Source organism: Mastigoproctus giganteus, chromosome 3 (assembly GCF_048544385.1).
Source record: "Mastigoproctus giganteus isolate SK-2022 chromosome 3, ASM4854438v1, whole genome shotgun sequence".
NCBI classification, from domain to species: domain Eukaryota; kingdom Metazoa; phylum Arthropoda; class Arachnida; order Uropygi; family Thelyphonidae; genus Mastigoproctus; species Mastigoproctus giganteus.
Window position 1 is genome coordinate 39,100,288 of NC_143577.1, and position 20,173 is coordinate 39,120,460.

The window sequence follows — 20,173 nt, forward strand, 5'->3', positions numbered from 1 at the left end:
AAAAGGTACTTCAGTAGAATGTTTATGCATTTACGGTAGCATGTAACAAAAACCTTTAAAACAATGTCCTTAAATTATTTTGCTAAATATTAAATATATACAACTTGGTGGCATACAGTTATCAAAACAGTTAAATGCTTTTGTTTGCCTGACAGATCTCTGTTTCCTATTACAATTGTCTTAACTGTTCATGAGGAACACTTCTGGCTTATGACAATGGAAGAAACAGCATGTTTTCGATCTGGTCCTTCGATATCATCTTGTTCCTTGGAGAGCATCCTTGCCTACAGTCGACAGATGAAATTATGATTATCAAATCCATTTGCTTGCTTTCCGTTGTTCATTTTTCCGTTTATTTCATCCAACCCATTAGCATGACCATTCTTATTGCTAACTATTAAATCACCCTTCTCTTCTTTTCTCGATGGTAACAAGACCTTTTCTAGCGACATAAAAGGAGATTCAAAAGCAAGGCTTCCAATGTACGCTAGACTAAGGGACATTACTATATGTCCAAAGTACCAATAAATCTGAAAAACAAACAGAAAAATATTTTAAAAACTTTTAAAACGTACAGCTTAAGTGTAAAAGGTATTTAAAACAATCAGTGTTGCCTTTTCATTTAAATATGCTGGAAAAAGAATTAGGGAAACAATAATTATATGTAGCATTTAATATTTATACATAGTATTAATATTTATAGAAAATATATTCACGTCGTGTAAGAAAGTAAAAATAATTAAGACGGAAATGATAAATGTATGAATCAAAGGAAATGGCAGCCTTGACCCATTGCCACCAGCGAAAAATAAACTTGGGGAGGTTTCGAACCAAACTCCATTGATAAACGGGCAAAGGAAGTTTTCTGTAAGAAGTAAGTTACGGTTAAATTAATCGAGCTACTACTTCCTCATATTAATTTCCTTTTATTACCGAGGAATCCGGTGTTAATTGACCTTTAAAAAACTAGCCAACTATGAATTCATACAGATAAAAAAAATTATGTATCTAACTCCATAAAACGGATCAGTTATTTAGAGAAAAGGGAGATTTTAATTTATAAGCCATATTGAGTTGGATCCTGATAGGTTGGCCAGATTTTTAACGTCCTGTTCCAAAGTTTATAGTTAATTCTTGCTTTGTAGCTCTGTGGACAGTTAGGTAGGTCTAGCTGAACTTTCTGAAACTCACAAATCGTAATTGTTCAAATATGGCCTTACCTAGAAGCTCTCATTGCCTCGAAAATCTGGCCATGTGCATTTGCAACGTATATCAACCAGGTCCTCAGTAGTGCAACTGTCAAATTACTGTCATAAGGGAACTACCTCATCTACTCTTGCGTCTAATGTCTGTAAATTGGGTATGTTCTCCAGTCAGTTTGCCTGTTTGCTGGATGAAAAATTCGAGTTCCTCGGAACTCGAATTTTTCATCCAGCAAACAGGCAAACCTCTAGCCTTACAAGTATTATTTTTTATAATAGAAGAGAAAGGAGAAATATGTCATTATTATACGCATATACTGTATGATTATGTGAATATCGTAGCAATGATTAATTTAAGGCTTTCAGAAATTAACTGATACATTTACATTTTCATTTTATAAGCAAAAACAAATAAAACTGAGTTAATTGAAATTTACGTACGAATGTAAAGTGATGACCATATGACCTTTCGTGGGCAAAAGCGGCAAATGCCCGTTGTACAAGAGGAGAGATCAGGTAAATCATAAAAGTTAGACGACTGAGAGGGATAAAAGCCTTCCAGCTTAGAAATCTGTTCAATATTCCTGCAAATAGATAAATTAATGAACTAAATTATTATATAAAGAAAAACTTTTCCCAAACTTAAAAATATAAAATAGAATAGCATTCGACTGTTACGAAATAAAAATATAAATAATATCAATGGCACATAACCTTAACCAATCTTTGCCAAGGTACGTGACTTACAGATTGACTGAACTGGGTCTTGCGTTTTGCTTTAAGTTTCACTGATCAGAAAATATAAATACAAGCAGAGTCAAAAAGATCTCGAGATTCTCCACGTATTTATTTACCTTTAAGAAAACAGTATTTTACGCTTCAACGCATCTCCTTCGAAGTATGCTCTTTCTACTCAAACACGATTCTGCCAATGGGCATATAATTCTGAAAGCAATCTTTCAGTTCTCTATCCGCGACAGTCGTGGTTGTTCTCGTTCTATGCGATGTACTTCCGCTAAAATAAAGCAAATCACAGACCTGAAGGATATTTCCCCTAATCTGAGTAACGATTGGGAAGAATTAAAGCTACAGGGAGAAAGGTTTGACAAATAGAAATTATATGGATTGCTTTGCAGATACTTAGGTTGACTAGCAGTGGCACCTTCCTTCTAATAATCCGTTGATTACGTTAACTTCGTGTATGATTTGTTTACGGTTATGCTTGACAGCTTCCGCACAAAGGTAGTGACGCCCTAATTACCAGTTTTCGGCCAACGAACTCGAGAATCGTTTACTGTTTTGCGTTGGAACGCCAGACCCACTGATAAACATCATGCTTCTGTACACACATTTTTAATATTTGCTTGTTGCTCAGAACGTAACATATTTTTATTTGGAATGATTGCCCAATTCCATGGGCAGAATAGGTTTCTCATAAGCTGGGCAATTCTTCGATTCAGTCTTGTATTTCCTCGCAATTAGCACAGTGGTTAGAATCTCTGTCTTTCTGTACCACGTGGAAAATTCCAGGATTCAAATCCCATCTCAATGGGAAAATATTTAGGGGCTTTTTCCCCCACCATGATGGAATTAGTCGATCGCTGGCCAGGGTTGTATCGTTTTTGAGCTGGAAACTGGTTTTAGTCTTATAATTAAACATGAACGTTGGGTGAACAGTATTTCGGCAATGTATCGCTTTTAGACCTTTTGGCTTAAATCGTATTGTTGTAATACGGGTATCCGAGTCTTTTTTTTTTTTGCATGACATGTACCCGTACGTCCACAAATGAGAGAGAATGTTTTATGAACAGTTCTATTTACAACTTTTCGGTGTAGGTACACACGCATTCCATTATGCAGATGATCCAATTTCTGCAATTTAGTTCCATTTTTAGTCCTGGACGGTTTTATACAACTGTCTTCAGCATTTTCCAATTTTTTTCTGTGCAAAATGGATTGATAAAAGTTCTGATCTCCATCAGAACTTTTGGCAGATCCCTTTAAACAAGAAACATTACATTGCCACAAATATAAGACGTAGACCAAACATATTTCTATGCAGCTCGAAAATGAGAGTAGAACGGTGATTTAAAGTATAAATGTAAAATACCAATACCGTATATTTCTTTCCTTAATTCATGATACAGGTTCATCTTTGTCGAGACCATCTTGAAGCAATTATTTCGTTTACTTTTTTTTAGGAATGACCTCTCGTTATGAAGAAGAATTATATGTATTTTGCATGGCACTAATTTAAGGTGTTTATGTAATAAGATCTTAAAATGATTTAAGTTTAACTACAAGTTCGACTTATACTATCAAAGGTGGAACTTGACTTTAATGAATCATCGTAAAATACAATATAAAAAGTAAAATCTAAAAATTCAAAAATAACAAAACAAAATTAATTATGTGGTAGTTTGGCGACATAGAACTTTGCAGTCAGTTTGAGTTTTTGTAGACTACTTTATTGACTTGGCATAATTAACTTGCTTAGTCATAAGTGGTGAATTGAGTGCATGACACGATTGTCGCAGTGTACACATCCAACATCAATAACGTACCTACACTGTGTGGCAATTCCTTCTCGTCTGTGTGGCCACAAGGTCAAATGATTGGATTGGATAGCTGAGTTTGTGCAAAGGCAACTAGGCATCTGTGTATCTGTAAGTTGAGTATAATTTATGATTGATTTACTTGCTTTCTGGATGAAAAACCGCATGAGGTGACACACTCATGAAAACTCCAGCAAACAAGCAAATTGACCACAGAATATACGCAATTTATAGATCCAGTATAATGACGCCTCATAGTCTTAGTTATTAACCTCTTAACTCAAAAAAAAATATTGTTTTTATTGAAACTTTCATGCGCCTGAAAATCAAAAATAATGTCATGAAACTAAAGCATTTATCACACAGTGGCGTACCATCACGAGCTTCGTACCCTACTGCAAGATTTCTTTATTGGTCCACAAAGTCATATTTTTTATTTTTTGAGCCCCCGTGAGTTTGAACCCTACCACCTGCGCCACAGGATGATACACCACTGATTACACAATTAACTTGTAAACCGAAATCAGTGATATTTATTATATCAGAAAAATAAATTTTCTGGAATTATTAATTTCGATTACTTTTATTTTTTGAAATGAGAGCTCTTACCTCCATGTCCCGTAACACAAGCGACAGTAAGCCAAGCCACACACGTTACCCACACCACTCTACAGGTGGATGCATAGAGCGCAGCCACTCCAACACCAGGAAGATCTCCACTATTCCATTTCCATATTCCAAAGACCACAGTTGAACTTAATACGAAACTTGCGCACCACCCAATGAGCTGTAGGATCTGAATCAGACAATGAATAGTTAAAGCAGCTTAGCGAGAAAGGTTTGTAGGAGAGGAAAAGTCAACGTTAAAGTTAGATATATGAAAATTACTGCCGTTATATCTAATCTAAGAGAAAACAAAGTCAACATGGTGAAATAATCTCTTCTGTGTAAAGTATATACTGCTGTTTCCATAAATTCTCCAGTATTTGAAACCACCAGGAGTGCGTGTACTAAAGCAACCTAGGATATGAGATGGGTGTATATTCTGCCTAAAATTGCACTTATTCTGTGGGATACGCTCAAAATATCGCCTGAGACTGACTAACTCAGTCACATTATGGAAAAAGACCATAAAAATTCCTCTCTTCATTGACCGAATCTGAACCCGAATCTCGTCAATGACGCATTTGATAATTATAAACGGCGTTTTTTTATTATCAAACTCTCCATCAGTCTTTTCACATGGAACCTTTTTACATTAGCAAATCTCAGTAGCTCAGTGGAAGGATCTGATTTTAAAGGATATCAAATGAAACTACAGAAAACATTGTTGGAAAACTTCCAGAAAGTGCCTTACCACGATGATGGCAGGCATGAAAAAATAACAAAAAACATTACGATTTCTATATAAAGTTAGATTATTTAGATTATAAAGTATTTTAAAGTTAACCCCTTCGTACCAAAGGTTATGTTATTGAAAATATATTTTACAAATTAGTCTGGTTACTTTATTGTCATACACTCATGAGCCAAAACATTATGACCGCCTACCAAACAGCGTGTTGGGCTGCTTTCGCCGTGATAACCGCTTTCTTGGAGTGGCATCGACTCCACGAGACGGCGGAAAGCGTCCTTCAAGTATCCTGGACCAGCTGGACATAAAGACCTCTCGGAGTTTAGCAACGGACCGAGGCACTAGCATCGACTGCCAAATTGATTGCGGAAATGAACTGACGTTCAGGTGCCGTACTACATAAGATACTACATGCCAAATTGAGACATCACGAGCATTATTGGGACTGGCCCACCTTCCCGTGGTGTGGACGAATACCCAGAATCACCTGTACAGGTGACTGATGCTTCTGGGTAGCCAAGTGGCTAGAACACACAACAACAGAACACACAAACCTCTGTCACACACATATCTGGCCCATTTTTGTAATACTATTCTTCACAGAGATACGAGGCGGAGATGAACTGACATTCAAGGAGCCGCCCTTTACAAAAACACATGTCCACATGTCCACATGCCAAACGCTGCGTTTCACCGCACTCCACAAACATTCCATGATGATGGGAGAATTTGGCAGCCAGGGGATCGCATAAAACGTTTGACCATGATCCTCGAACCATTCCTGCACAATGCGGTCCTTGTGTCACGGGAATTGTCTTGTTGAAAGGGTCCAGTGCCATCTGTGCACTGGACTCTTCAACTCGTTTGTTGTTGTTTGTTATTTGGTTTTTAGGAGCATTAGCAACTAAGGCCATATTGCTCCGGGATATGCGGTGGTCATTCCCTGACCTTTCCGCATCCTCCGTATTTGGTGGTGACGGGCTCGAACCCCGGTCTAATCAAGAAGCGTGTGCTATGCACTGCTGCTTCTTCCCACCTGGCTATGGAGGCGCCCTCTTCAACTCGGTCACTTGTATAGGCAAATTCGAAACAATGCCGAAGTAGGATCTGGTGGCGGGGTGTATTCAGTGGGGATGAGTGGACCAGTGATGTCCATGAAACTTCCCCAAAATCATGATATCATGGCCTCCGGTCTGTTTTCGTCTCCAACTGTGCAGTCTGATTGCGGTTATTCATCTGCTCACCGTCAAATACGCACCTGTCCATCGGTATAATGGAGCTGGGACCTTGATTCATCAGACCAGGCAACTCTTTCCCAGTCTTCTAATGCCAAATACATGCGGAAGTGTCGATGACGATCAGCCAGCATTGGCACATGAACAGGTCGATACTTCATAGTCCTATCCGCAAGAGCATCCACTGATTGACATTCTCGAAACGTTTCTCTGTGCGCTCTGGTTGTAGTCTACCATCAATTCAGGGATCGTAGCCATTGGGATGCCACAGATCATGTGAAACTGTTTTCGACCAGTCGCATCCTTTCAGTGCTGCATTTTGTTTGCGAACAACATTGTAATACGTAACAACAGTGGAATGCGCCTTGTCACAAGGCAAGAATTCCACAGAAGCATAACAGTGGATGAATACATTCACTAGGGACATAAAACAATGAATTCAGCCTACTGCACTGGTCTACCATTCACTAGATCTTAGTCAAATTGAGCACTTATGTGATGAGGTGGAACCGGCTCTTCGGAGTAGAGATTCAGAATTTCCCATTTTTCAACATCTGTGGGAATCAGTAGAATCGACATAGACTACCATTCCTGGAAAGCTTTCGACATAACTTTAGTCCATGCCACAACGAATCCAGGCTATTCTGAGGGCTAAAGGAGGTACTTGCTCGTTTAGGTAGGGCACTTAGAAAGTAGCCACTCAGCCTATATTTAAATGACTGTTATACGGCATGCAATTAACAATATCTTTATATTCAGCTTTGCATCAAGATATGTCACATCATGATTACCTTAAGAAAAACACTTAAAAACTTATTTCTGTATTTGAGTTGTGAGATTCTTACCCGATTGAACTTAACATCACGTCTCGTCTGTAGCAAGTATCCAATTGCAATTCCAATACAGAATGATCCAATATGGCAGTACGGCTTGAAGTATAAATGAGTGGTAGCATAATATTTATTGCTGTAAATTTGAAATTAGAAACAGATTAATGATAACAGGCTGAAGTATCATCATAAATTTCAAAAGTGTCTCAATTTTAATTATCTATCCTCATGTAACATTCAGCTATTCCAAACCCATAAAAACTTCATTAATTTATCTACTAATCAGTACTAACAATAGAAGTTTCACAAAATAAAAAAATGTGTATTTTATGTTTGACTGTGTAATTTTATTATTTTATTATATTCGCTATAAGCCACTCTAAATATCAATATTTGTTTAGCAGTTTTCGAAATCGGTAAGTCTAATTTTGGCTTCAATTAAACGAGCCTGAAGATATTTTAACTAGAAAAATTATACTATTAACAGTGGTCCTGTTTGAGGATAAAAGTAACTGGATCACGATGCGAAAAAAAAGTCGACAACAAAAGTTATTTCCTTGCCTGACAAGATGATCTTTGAACGTATAGCGACAGGAACGAATGCAGACCGTTTACTACATAATGGGGTGGTTGTAACCACTTATCTAAATGCGTAAGAAGGGGAAAAAAAGAGTCGCCGAACATTTAATGTGGAATCTTGTGATGAAACAAGCACAGTAACTTGTTGGGATTAACCTATTAACCGATTTAGCAATTAAAATTTGAGAGTACTGCATAATAAAAAGTGTGTCAAAGATATATGCTTTCACTCGCTGGATATTCCATGCTATCACCCCTCAAAGGCAGAGAATCTGGCAATTCTGCTACTGTTAGAAGCATTGCTAAAGTCTCTTTTTATCGTCTTCAGCACGTCCTGCATTTGTTTTTTTAATTATCTCCAAAATGTCATGAAATCACCGCCCTCTTATGAAACCTTTTGCTTTTAGAGCAAGAAAATCTCGAAGAACTGGATATGAAGAATATGAAGAGTGAGGGACAACAGACATGTGTCCTTGGGTAGAAACTGTCACACTTTCAGTCTGAATTCAGCAAGACTGTTCAAATCTCCGAAGAATGTTGAACGTGTTTTTTTGACATCGACGGATCGTTCATGAAGAATTTGCTCCATCGAGCCAAACTCTCAATCTGAATTTATACAAAAAAGTCTACAGCAGGAAGATGTGCTATTAAAGATTGAAAATGGCATTGATTGTGGGAATTTCTGTTAAAGAGTGACATGGATAAAGGTCCCATGTGTTGTATTCTTCAGATTGAGCTCCAAAGATTTCATGATATTTTAGAAATTTGGGAAATTTTTCATTACTAATGGAGATCACAAAAGAGGCTATCTAGAAAAACATCTAACTTCTTAGCAAACCTTTTTTCTAACCACCTCTTCTACAGCAAATGAGCATTGCTTGTTACTATTAAACTCTTATACTTTTCTTGAACACGAAACTTTCTATGCTCTTTTGGTTTTAAAAATCATCCCTTTTATAAGTTTAAGTAATAATATCCAAAATTATACGTAATATTAAATTATATTTCTAATAATACATTTATGAATACAAACGCAGTTAGATATTTTTAATTTCAGGTACACGTACAATTAATCAAGCTGCCATAACCGCTGTAGATCACTGAAGCTATTATTATTATAATGACCTTTTTTATGATTTATGTCTGCAATTTTAAAATTAGAAATTTTATTATTATTATAAGTCTCGTTATTTTTAATAACCACCACTATAATTACATTTATACACTTGCCCCATATACATTTTTATTACTCTTTTTCTCTTATGAAAAATATAAACAACAATCTAACTTGCCTTAATGAAGAATTTTATGATTTAAAATCATTCGCAAGTGTAAAATAATTATTCGTGCCAAAGGCAATAAACACATTTTATCCAGTAGATGGAAGTAATTTCGATAACATTTATTATATCTCTTTGAGTCTAATGAGATCGCTCCCTTAAACACTTAAGAAGTATACAAATTATACTGGTCAGAAAAAAAAAAAATTTTTTTTTCCCTCCCTGTCAAAATTTATGGTGATTCTTGTAGATTTGACGTCGTTGAATTCAAATATGGCAGCGATATTGCGGCTGCCAATATATATTTGGGTTCAGTATGTTCATTGGAGACCGCTCTCAAGTTTTAAGGGTAAAGAAGTCTAAATGGGAATGCAGGAAATGAAGCTTAACGACATGTTGCATCCCAACTCTCTGTACTCTAAAATTAGCTCATCCACAATTTCACTGTCACTTTGCGATTTCTCATCGACTAAAAAGTTCCAACAAACGTTTTCGAATGCCTTTCAGGCTCTTATTCCTCTAGCATTTAATTTTTAGTGAATTCCTCATCTAGGAACAGCAGTTTGATTTGAGGACTCACAAAAATTCCCTCTTTTATCTTGGCCTCACTGATTCGAGGAAACTTTTGCCTCAAACAGGAAAATCCTTCTCCTTTTTCGTCCATCGCTTTCACAAATATTTTTATCAAACCTTGCTTGATGGGCAATGGAGGTAAATAGATTTTTGACTTATCCACCAAAGGAGGATGCGTTACATTTTTCTGGCCTGGTGTAGTTTCTGAACAGTGGATAATTTTTTACCCTTTAGTGGCAATCCTTCGTTCGGGTGTCCCACTCGCATAAAAAGCAGCAGTATTTAGTGCATCCACCTTGCAACCCAGTCAGCAAAGCCATCACTTTTTCCGAAAACATAAAACTACTACTTCAAAAATAACTACAGAACTTCATGTGAGCCTCAACAACCACGGTTCTTGAAAAACAATTCGGCGAGAACTTCATAGAGCTGAAATTTATGGCACAGCCCGTATTACCAAGCCACTAATTACTGATGGTAATGCTAGAAAGAGGATGCATTGGTGTAAGGAGCATAAAAACTGGGCCCTTTATGACTGGAAACATGTTATATTTTCAGATCAATCGTCATTCACGCTTTTTCCAACATCAGGGAGAGTTTACGTTTGGGAAATGTCAAAGGAAGCGTGTCATCCTGACTTTCTTGTGACAACCTTCAAATATAGAGAAAGGTCAAAATTGTTTTGGCAGCAGTATCTTCGTATTCGTTAGGTCCTATCATCACCCTGAACGGGCGAATTACTGCTACCGATTACCTTGATATTCTAAGTGACCAGGTTCATCCCATTGTGCAAATATTATTTCCCATACGATGCCATGTTTCAGGATGATAACGCTCCAATACACATAGCCAGATTCAACCAATCTTGATTGGTTTGAGGAGCATGATACTGAGGATAAGCATCTTCCATAACCTGCACAATCATCAGATTTAAACGTTATTAAGTCATTGTGGTCATACTTGGAGAAAAGTGTGAGGAGAGTTGGTTTGTTCCATCGTCATCACTCAAGTAGCTTATGAAAAATTCCTCCATGAAGAATTGTCCAATATTGCTCTTAAGTCGATTTATTTATTAATAATCGTATAGCTGAAATAAATCTTAATAAGGTTTATTTTAAATTTCCCATTTTAAGTAGTCCAACGCTATAGCATTAGGTCAATTCACGGTCCACGTAAAACGAGGTTATTCGCCAATCAAAATCCTTAAAGATTAAAAATATATGGATATAAAAATTCGCAATATACTTAAATGTCATTAAAACCAGATACAATTGTTTAGACATTGAAATCAAAATAATATTGCAAGGGATAAAATAACTAATGTAATTGTGTACAAAGTCCAAGGATATCATGACCCAGACAGAAATGTCTGCTGACATTTCCGGTATCAGTCATGAGTTCTTCATTTGTATAGCCTGTGGCATGTATTCTAAGGTTGGTCTAGTGGACAAATCTAGCTCAACTGACGATTCGTTTCTTTGCACCCGAAGTAAGGAATGTACCGATTTCAAATTAGAACTCGGTGCGTTACGAGAAGAATTTGAGTCACTGAAGAAATGAGCACTTTGCCCTGGAAACGAATATAACTGTGAGCTCGTCAGGGACTCAAGTATCTCATGACCTGTTAAGTGATGTGGGATTTTTATACGGGACCCTTCCATATTCGGGTCCCATATAAAAATAGCCACTTGCATGCCGCCCTATTTGAAGATGATCTAGTTTTATTGGGAGACTCAGGGAATTTTTGTAATAAAGATAAGTGGACCAGAACGAGGATGTGTTTTCCGGGAACAAAAATTGATGACGTTACCAACAGAAATGCGGGGGACTAACGATATTAAACGAACACGACCTGACCATTTGTTGAATTAATACAGAACCACGATGAAAAATGCTTCGAGTTAGGTCTGAATGTATATGTGTCTGCAATTCTGGCGAGACAAGATAGGAGGGATTATATGCTGAAAGCCTTGTAGATTAACTCAAGACTTGAGGGATTCTGCAAGACTCTAGGGGGAAAATTTTTTATCAGCGTGGCCCGCACTTGTAGGTGGAAGGAATCTATTTTGTAGAGGTAGTATTCATTTGAAGAAAGGTGATAAAAAATTTTTTGCAGTATCACTGAGGATACTCTAAGGGTTCAGGAAAACTGTAAGGGGGAGAAGGGTAATATAAATTCGCGTTTATCTGGTGATATGGGTCAAACTAATGCTTGCACTTACCTCAAGAATTCTTGTATGTTGGGAAGATGTTCTGAGAGTAGCAACATTTGAAATGAGTGGGATGTGAGAGATGAGGAAACAAGCCTAAATAACTTCAAGGGGTGTGTCAGGGTAGTAAACTTTAGAAGAATACTTAGTATGGGTTTTAATTTCAGAAGAGGGGACGTTGACAGTTTAAGGCGCTATATAAGGCATCTATTACTTGGGCAGATTGCAGAGTGAGAGTCAATACACTTGAATTATGGAATACTTTTAAAGCAAAAATTACAGAAGCCATGAACGCATACATACCTTTAAGAAAATATTGCAGGAGGAGGATTCCGAAATGGATGAATGCAAAGTTGGCCAGTCAAATACAGCAAAAAAAAAGATAGCATGGAACAGTTACAGAGCGATAAATAGTACTGAAGCCTACAACAGCTACAAGTTGATTTGTAATAGTACCACAGATAAAGTCAGAAAGGCTAAAGTCGCGTGCGAGAAAGTATTGGCAAGGGAGAGCAAAGAATGGGGACAAGGAATTTGTTATATATGTGAATACAAGGAAGAAAAAAGCATATCAGATTGGACACTTTTGCACTGGGTGTGGGAGATTCTTAGGCTACCCAGCTGATGTTGCGGATGAATTGAACAGGTACTTTGCATCTGTCTTTACTGAAGAACGACCCTTCATGCTGAGAAGAGACTGAGTCATATGACATTAGTGATTTCGAAATTTTAGGTGACTGTTTACTGTAAAAAAACTGTCGATCATACAGGCAAGTAAGGCTCCTGGAGTTGATGGCATATACCCAGTAATTTTGAGGGAGGCAGCCAGGGAGTATATTGAATCATTGAAGTTAATTATGAGGACATATTTGGACTCGTGAGAGATTCCTTTGGATTGGAGAAGTGCCAACGCATCACCAATACATAAAGGCGGTTCCAAGAGCGAAGTTGGTAACTATAGACCGGTAGTTCCAGCATCAGTGGTAGGGAAAATCTTAAAAACAATGATTAAGAGTGCAATCCAGGAATATTTAAATAGATGTGGCATTCTGAATAGCACACAACATTTTGTTAAGGGAAAATCATGTTTAACTAATTTAGTAAACTATTTTGACACAGTTACTTATGAGCTGAATGTAGGGAAAAATGTCGACATAGTTTATTTGGATTTTAGCAAGGCATTTGACTCAGTCCCTCATAACAGGTTATTGAATAATCTGGAACATGTTGGGATTACTGAAAAAATTCTAAGATGGATTGCTGGGTGGCTGTAGGGCAGAAGACAGAGGGCTGTGATTAATGAACATTCTTGAGACTGGTGTAAAGTCCGAATTAGGTTCCCCTAGGGATCGGTTCTTGGACCACTGATTTTCTGATTTTCTGATTTTCATAAACGACATCGACGATGGAACAGAAGGCTTAATGTCAAAATTTGCAGACGATGTGAGGATTGGTAGAGTGGTTAAGGATCTGCACTAAGCAACGCTCCTTCAGGATGACTTGAACAGACTGCAAGAATGATCAGAGAAGTAGCAGCTATGTTTTAATGCAGCAAAATGCAAGGTCTTGTACTTGGGGAACAGCAATCCCGAAATAAATTATGCATTTTGTGGGGTTGAATTAAAACAGTAGAGGAAGAAATGGATGTGCTAATTGCGATGTCCTTTTTCAGATGAGGGAAACCTCATCTGAAAAAGGACATTGAATTTCTTGAAAGGGTCCAAAGACGAGCAACTTGCATAGTGAGATAGGCAAAAGGGCGACCATATGAGGAGAGACTCTGTATATGTGGACTACAGGGCTTGGCAACTAGTCACCTCAGAGATGATCTGATTGAGGTTTATAAAGCTCTGAGAGGGGAAGTTTTCTTTTAGCTAGCGAGTCATTGATCGCTGGAACAAATTGCTTTCACAAGTAGTTGAGGCTGATAATTTGAATAAATTCAGAGGTCAACTGGATAGTTGTTATCCATGTGAGGACAAAGCAGATAATTTGTATTTACTTATCTACTCGTGTTTTTATTTCGGCCAGTGCAGCAAAAGCCTCTGGCTTCCTTGCACTGTGTGGCTATTACTATAATTCTGTAACCAACATTAGACTTTGCGAACTGTGGGAATTTAGCAGCACCTGATGCACCGCTGCATTGCAGGTATGCCTTTCGTAGAAAGTAATTTCCAGTATCTTTTTCAATATTACTTTAATTTTTCTTTTGGTGTCATTATTTATTCAAAAATTGACATTATTTTCATATTAAACTTGAAAATTACCGCACATACTCTATGTGAGATAATTTTACATTCTTACATGGGATCCGGATGTACCATAAGCGATAGAGGAGGAAGGTTATGGATGTAGTTCACATAGAACGTTGCGATCATTGAGGCAACCAGCACGATGAAATTGACTGCCAGAGTTGCAATGGGCCACCTGCAAATACCAGAAAAGGAAAAAGAATCTAATGATATCCATTAGTTTTCACATGCAACTGATAAAATTCTGGGTAACTACCTACACCTTAATGACACAATATTGAAATATTAGAGAAAATTAAAAACTAAAGGTAATTTGTGTTTAAAACTAAAACACGGTACAATATGGTCTAAGTCGCTGATGCGCCTAAAACCTTACATGTGACTCTACCTGATGGCTCTACCAGGAAGTATGCTGGTGGTTCTCGCGATCTTCTAGTTAAATTTTTGGAATTATTCGATCTCCCATGTTAAAAAATAGCTTTTTGTAATTTGGAATGGCTAAAATTCTTCCCTTGACAAATTGGCAATACACTTCTGGTTCCATGTACCATGAGACTCAGCCCAACATTACGATACTTCCTCCAAACTTAATTATTTCGACAATACATTATTCTTTGAGCAAGGCAAAAGACGTATTCTCTTAAAATTATGATGCATTTGTGATTCTCATCTGAAGCAGCAAGTTTTATGTAAACTTTAGATAAATATCAGAAATATTTCCTTTGTAATTCTATTTGACTGATCTAATAATATAATAAAATTCACAGAATATTAAGGAGGGCCAAGCATTTAAAACTTACCTTGTAAGTGGAATTATAATGGCAAGGAAGAATATGTACAGTTGCATATCCACAGATAGGTACCAAGTGTGTTCCAGGCACTGTTTAAAATGAAAAATATCAGTTTTCAATGTCTTATACTCGTAATTTTCAATATTTTTATTTGCTTTTCAGCAGCTGAATTAAATGAAAACAACAGTTGATAAGTGTTTCCAGTTTAGTTAAATGTAGTAGTGAAATGAAACTAGTCTTGCTTGCAGGTATTTGAGTCGTGCCCAGAATATTTTAACTTGTAGTTTTGCATAGCGAAACAGTAAATCAACTTATCTATAAAATCGTATGAAGAAAAGGCTCAATAGTTCTGTATAATATTAAGCATTTATTTGTTTTTTAGTTAAGTGCTTATGTCAATACAAAGGGACATTCAAAATGTTCATATTTTGAGTACTAAAGGTGGACTTGGTCCGGAGATGTTTCAAACATCGGACTGCGCTTCTAAAAGAAATTTCCTTGTCTTGTTATCATAACAAGTTACTCGTATTCCTAGCAGACATCATGTCCAGTTTACCAGAATACTTCTGTGCAGCAAGAAAGCTTTGGGTCAAGAAAATCCATGAGATCAGCAATTCACACTGATAAGGGTGAATTGCTGATCTCATCGCTGGCATTTGTAGATGAAATGGATCAATGGAAATATTGCATTGAAACTGTTATCATTTTAATACACAACAATGCGCATTTCTGTACCATTTATTTTTTATAACTTAGGTCCACGTTTCATCTAAACGTACTTTAATTCTTTGGTAGTCAAAAATCAGAACTTTTGAACGACCTTCATAATACGAAGGGCGTTTGAAAAGTTCGTGGCCTGAATATAAAGGGTAGTGGTACAGTGTTAAAAATTTCTGTACTAAACCTAAAGAAATTAATACAGAAAATTTTAATACTTCAAATAGTAACCCACCAAGTTTCATGCAGTTTCAATAACGTATTTTTCGGTTACAGGTCCTGAAGGCAGCAAAGTTGTGTGCATGAAGAAATTTGGACAACATCGGTTACTATGAAGTCATACAATATTTGGGGAAAAAAAGTACTAATGCCAAGGGCAGTTCATGGGATATGGTTAAAACATTAGGGAAGGAAGCCCGTTCCTATTCCATGGTTAAGAAACAGGCAGCACAGAATTTAAACGAGAGACTGAGAGGCTAGAATGACCCATGATGTGGAAGACCTGAAACGTCTATCGATGCAGTAGTTGTTGACGGTGTGCATGATCTGGTGATGACTGACAGATCGTCGGTACATTTCTATCATCTTGGGATCTCAACTGAACGTGTATACCACATAATAAGAGAGGTTCTCGCTCTGAAAAGGTGTTAGCGCGATGGGTCACTAAGTTATTGACAGAAGATTAAAAACGCACAAGAGTCATCAAGCCAAGTGAACATTTGCATCGTTTTCAAGCGGATCCAACAATTTCCTTGCAATATTTTGTTACCATTGCTTTCGGCCAGAGACAAAGGAGAAATCCAAACAGTGGAAACAGAACTCTTCTCCACTCCAAAGAAAGAGCGAGGTCGATTCCTTCTGTTGGAAAAATGATGGCATCTGTTTTTGTTTTTTTTTTTTTTTTGGAATGCTGATTGAGTGTGGACTAGTAGATTGCCTTTATAAAGCGACACAGTCACGGGGGCTTATTACGCAGACCTAGTGAGGCGGTTGCGTAAAAACATCAAAGGCAAATTCCGAGGAGAAAAACTCAGAAAAGGAGTCTTGTTCCACAAGGACAACACGCCTGCTCACAAGTTTGTCATTGTCATAACTAAAATTCATGAAATGCATAACCCCATATATCAGATCTAGTACCATCGGACTTCTATATCTTAATTTAAAAAAAAAACTACCTGGAATTGATTCTTGATGTAATCCTGGAGGTCCAAGAGAAAACTTTCTTCGCTGTTTTAATCATTACATTACAGTATCAGTAGAAAAAGTGTATTTACTACAAAAGGGACCATGCTGAAAACCATACGTTGCCAGACTCCTCAAATAAACCCTTCATACTCAGGCCACGAACTTTTCAAACTCCCCCTCGTATGTATTAACGATAGCGTTCCCACCTCAATACCCACTCACCGTTAGTCACACGCGCATGAAAATTTAATTTCAGCATTTACTTAAAGCAACGCAAAGAATCCGCTTTATTCTAGAAATTTACCACTTCTTCTGACTCCATAAAATTGTTGCTGTAAAGAAAATTTCTCCACCAGTTGGCTTCACAGTTCTTAACCTCTTTGTCTAAGTGTATTTTCCACACAGGTCCTTTACCCATGAGCGGTATTATGAACACAGACGCTGTTACAAACATTAAAGATGGAGTAATTCTGAAAAAAGATAAATTCAAAAGTTAAGAAATGTCGAAATAATAGAACTGTTTTAATTATGCTATTACGCTGAACATAAGAATATCTGTTTTATGATAGTCTCGTATATATTTTAAATTAGCTCATAACCCATTTCTGCTCTCTCTCCTTTCTTTCTCTTTATTCCAGTGATTTTATTATTTACCTCCATAACCTACGAAAGATATAAAGAGGGAAGTTGATGTCAGAATCTTTGTTCTTCATTCTCCAGTAAGCAAGAAGAAGGCCACTATAAACGAAAAATAGAAACTCGGAATTAGTCAACTTGTTTTGGAAATATAATCAGAAATATCATAAATAAGTTAAATGTAAATATCATAACCAAGCCAGTTTGCTTAATCATAAAAACATGAGTGTCTAAGGGTTTTCTACTAGCACGCAGACAGCTCGTGATAACTCTTCTTATAACTCTGAAATTGGTTCAACAACGTCTGGGAATCTCCGAGAACCATGTCTTATGAAACAAAGCAGCTACGTGTGTTTTCTTAAGGTGCATAGTGTTTGCTTTGTATTCATATGAGCAGTCAGAATTCTCGTACGAAAAGTAAATAGCCTGTTTATCTTTGGTTCGAAAAAACACTATTTTTTGTGCAGTAGGTACTACAGTACCTCCACGATCAATCCATCTATGATCTACTCTTGTTTAAACAGTGGAGTATGGATGGATTTTTCTTCATTTTGGTCATAGGCTTCATAGTTCTTTTAAAGGTGTTTTAAGTACTCAGTCGAGCATTGTGTTCTGTGAAAGATTTTAGTTATTGTACTAGGGTTGTTCAAAAAGTTCGTATTCTAACCTACTTCTATTGAATATGAACATCCGTGGGAGAAGTGCATTGGAGTGGCCGGAAACTATGTCGCCAAATAAAAAGGGTATTATAATGGTGCCGGATCAGTCTCATAATAATGCATGAGTCCTCCACACTGTACAGTGGTTTGCCAATTGTTTGAAGAGGCCTCTCTTTAGATCCCATCATTCATCTCGAAAAATTTCTAAAGGCCTCTTTAGTGAGGATTGATTCATTCTCTCAGGCGAAGTGATTTGAGTTCTTTCAGTGACATATTCCGGGAATTTTTTAGCCTGCAGGACATGCAAATCCGTTGTTGAAGACACGATTGTAATGACAGTTCCCACCCAGTTTATTCAGTTTGGAGAATCAATATTCTCCCTGTAGGAGGAGGTGGCAGATCGTCATGCATGAATTGCAAAATTCTGAATGAAGAAGAAGAAGAAAGCATAATACAAGGCATTTATTTGTTTAGAATACACTAGCAGTGCACATTTAACCTTTTATTATCAACCTGATGCATCAAGTCGTTGGAGATATTTCTCACATACACGAATAGCGAATAAGTAGTTTTTTTTTTTATAAAATGAAATTTACTTTTAAAAAATCTGAAAGTTCATACGTGTGGGTTTTCGGTGCCCCACAATAACAGCGTGAAAATGAATTTTCCAAAAAAGAAATTGTGCTAATAATTTTAGAGATCCACTTCACAATTGTCCACGAACGCGTAGTTAACTTTCTTTACAATGTTTTGCAACTTAACCTGCTGAACCTATTACCTTAACCGTACTGAAAAATTGCTACCTCATCTGTTGGGCAATATAGGTCAAAAACATGTATATTCTGTGTAATTAGGTTACTAGATGAACACGCGCTTTTATTCTATTTTGTTGCATATGCTGTACCAGCTATTCCTGTTCCCTTGGCAGCGCAATATGGCCTTGAATTGTAACCGTTCCTTTGAAAAATATCTGACCCGTTGCTTACCTCATAAAAAAGAAAGTCTCAACACCAAAAAATCCACCATTGACAAATTGGAAAGCAAAATCTTTAGCAAATTCAAGTCCACGGTTATGGCGTCCTAAAAATAGAAATAAAAAACGCTTTCTATAGATTTCCACTTAACTTAAATACATAAATTTTTTAAATACGCTTGTTGAGTCAAAATGTATATTCAGAAAAACTTACTGAATCCCTGGACGTAAACATACAGGTAGGTATGGCTCAACACGATCCACATGACAGACAGAAATCGTATACCATATAGGCAATTAAGGGAATCTTTTGGTACTTGGGTATTGAACAGCTTGAGTGTATTCGTATAAATGGAAAATGACAGCATTGTCTTTGCAATCACCCCTGAAGAAAAGAGAAAATAAACACTTTTGTATCGCGTAATTCTGATTAACTGATTTCCTAACATTCTATCGAATAATATTTTATTTAAAACCTTAATTGGCATAACAAGGGTGGTAATATTTAACGTGCGGTAGCTTGTAGTTGGTAAACCATAAATCCTAGAGATGACTGAAGTTGTTTTTGACCATGCAGAAACGAAAGGCAAAAAAAGTTCCAAAAAGTGACATAAGGGTGTGCTTGACGGACATATAAGCCCCCTCTTTTCACTTTTTGGAAGGATTTTGGGACCTTTCAGTATTCAATAAGTGTATTAATAGGAATACTATAAGTAATTAGATACTCCCAAACAGAAAATTGCAAGATAAACCAATCTCTGATAATGTGTAATTAAATCATTAAAGTAATCACAACCACGTCACTTAAGCGGTGTTGGGCAACCGTATACTTCGTTACATCATTTGGTATGATATCTTTGGTTGGGGCTGCATCACTAAGATTTTTTTGTTTTTTTTTTTTAAGTACAGATCAGCCTATCCGGTTCAGTTATTTTTTCCTGCTACTTCTCGCAATACGTCTTAACGTATTAGCGCCATAAGAAAGTGTAGATTTTTTTTTATAATGAAAGATACTCCCAATTAGAAACCACCTCTCGATAAACGAGGTCAAGGAAAGTTGGCTGGGGCAGGGAAAAGCTTCCACTCTCATTCAGAATCATTATTTGTATAAACTTTCTCTTAAAATACGCAAGACAAACCTA

At 36.9% G+C, this 20,173-nt stretch overlaps 1 protein-coding gene across 1 annotated transcript; it reads right to left on the minus strand.

Annotated features, from left to right (window-relative positions):
• Nucleotides 1-284: 284 nt before the first annotated feature.
• LOC150087894 (nose resistant to fluoxetine protein 6-like) lies at nucleotides 285-17,476 on the minus strand. The gene is made up of 8 exons (XM_090369956.1): nucleotides 17,418-17,476; nucleotides 17,068-17,233; nucleotides 14,871-14,950; nucleotides 14,123-14,245; nucleotides 7,192-7,312; nucleotides 4,367-4,553; nucleotides 1,644-1,786; nucleotides 285-530 (listed from the first exon to the last, which is right to left on the minus strand). The coding sequence occupies exons 1-8, from the start codon at nucleotides 17,474-17,476 to the stop codon at nucleotides 285-287; spliced, it is 1,125 nt and encodes a 374-aa protein (XP_090226082.1).
• Between the last annotated feature and the right edge of the window lie 2,697 nt (nucleotides 17,477-20,173).

What these genes read in the sequence shown, in the direction of transcription:
- LOC150087894 (XM_090369956.1), bottom strand. Translation starts at nt 17,476, where the DNA reads ATGAAGAACAAAGATTCTGACATCAACTTCCCTCTTTATATCTTTCGT. An exon ending in TTATGGAGTCAGAAGAAGTG is followed by an intron (nt 14,951 to 17,067) that starts GTAAATTTCTAG and finishes CATTTTAAACAG; the next exon opens with TGCCTGGAACACACTTGGTA. An exon ending in ATGGTACATCCGGATCCCAT is followed by an intron (nt 7,313 to 14,122) that starts GTAAGAATGTAA and finishes TCAAATTTACAG; the next exon opens with CAATAAATATTATGCTACCA.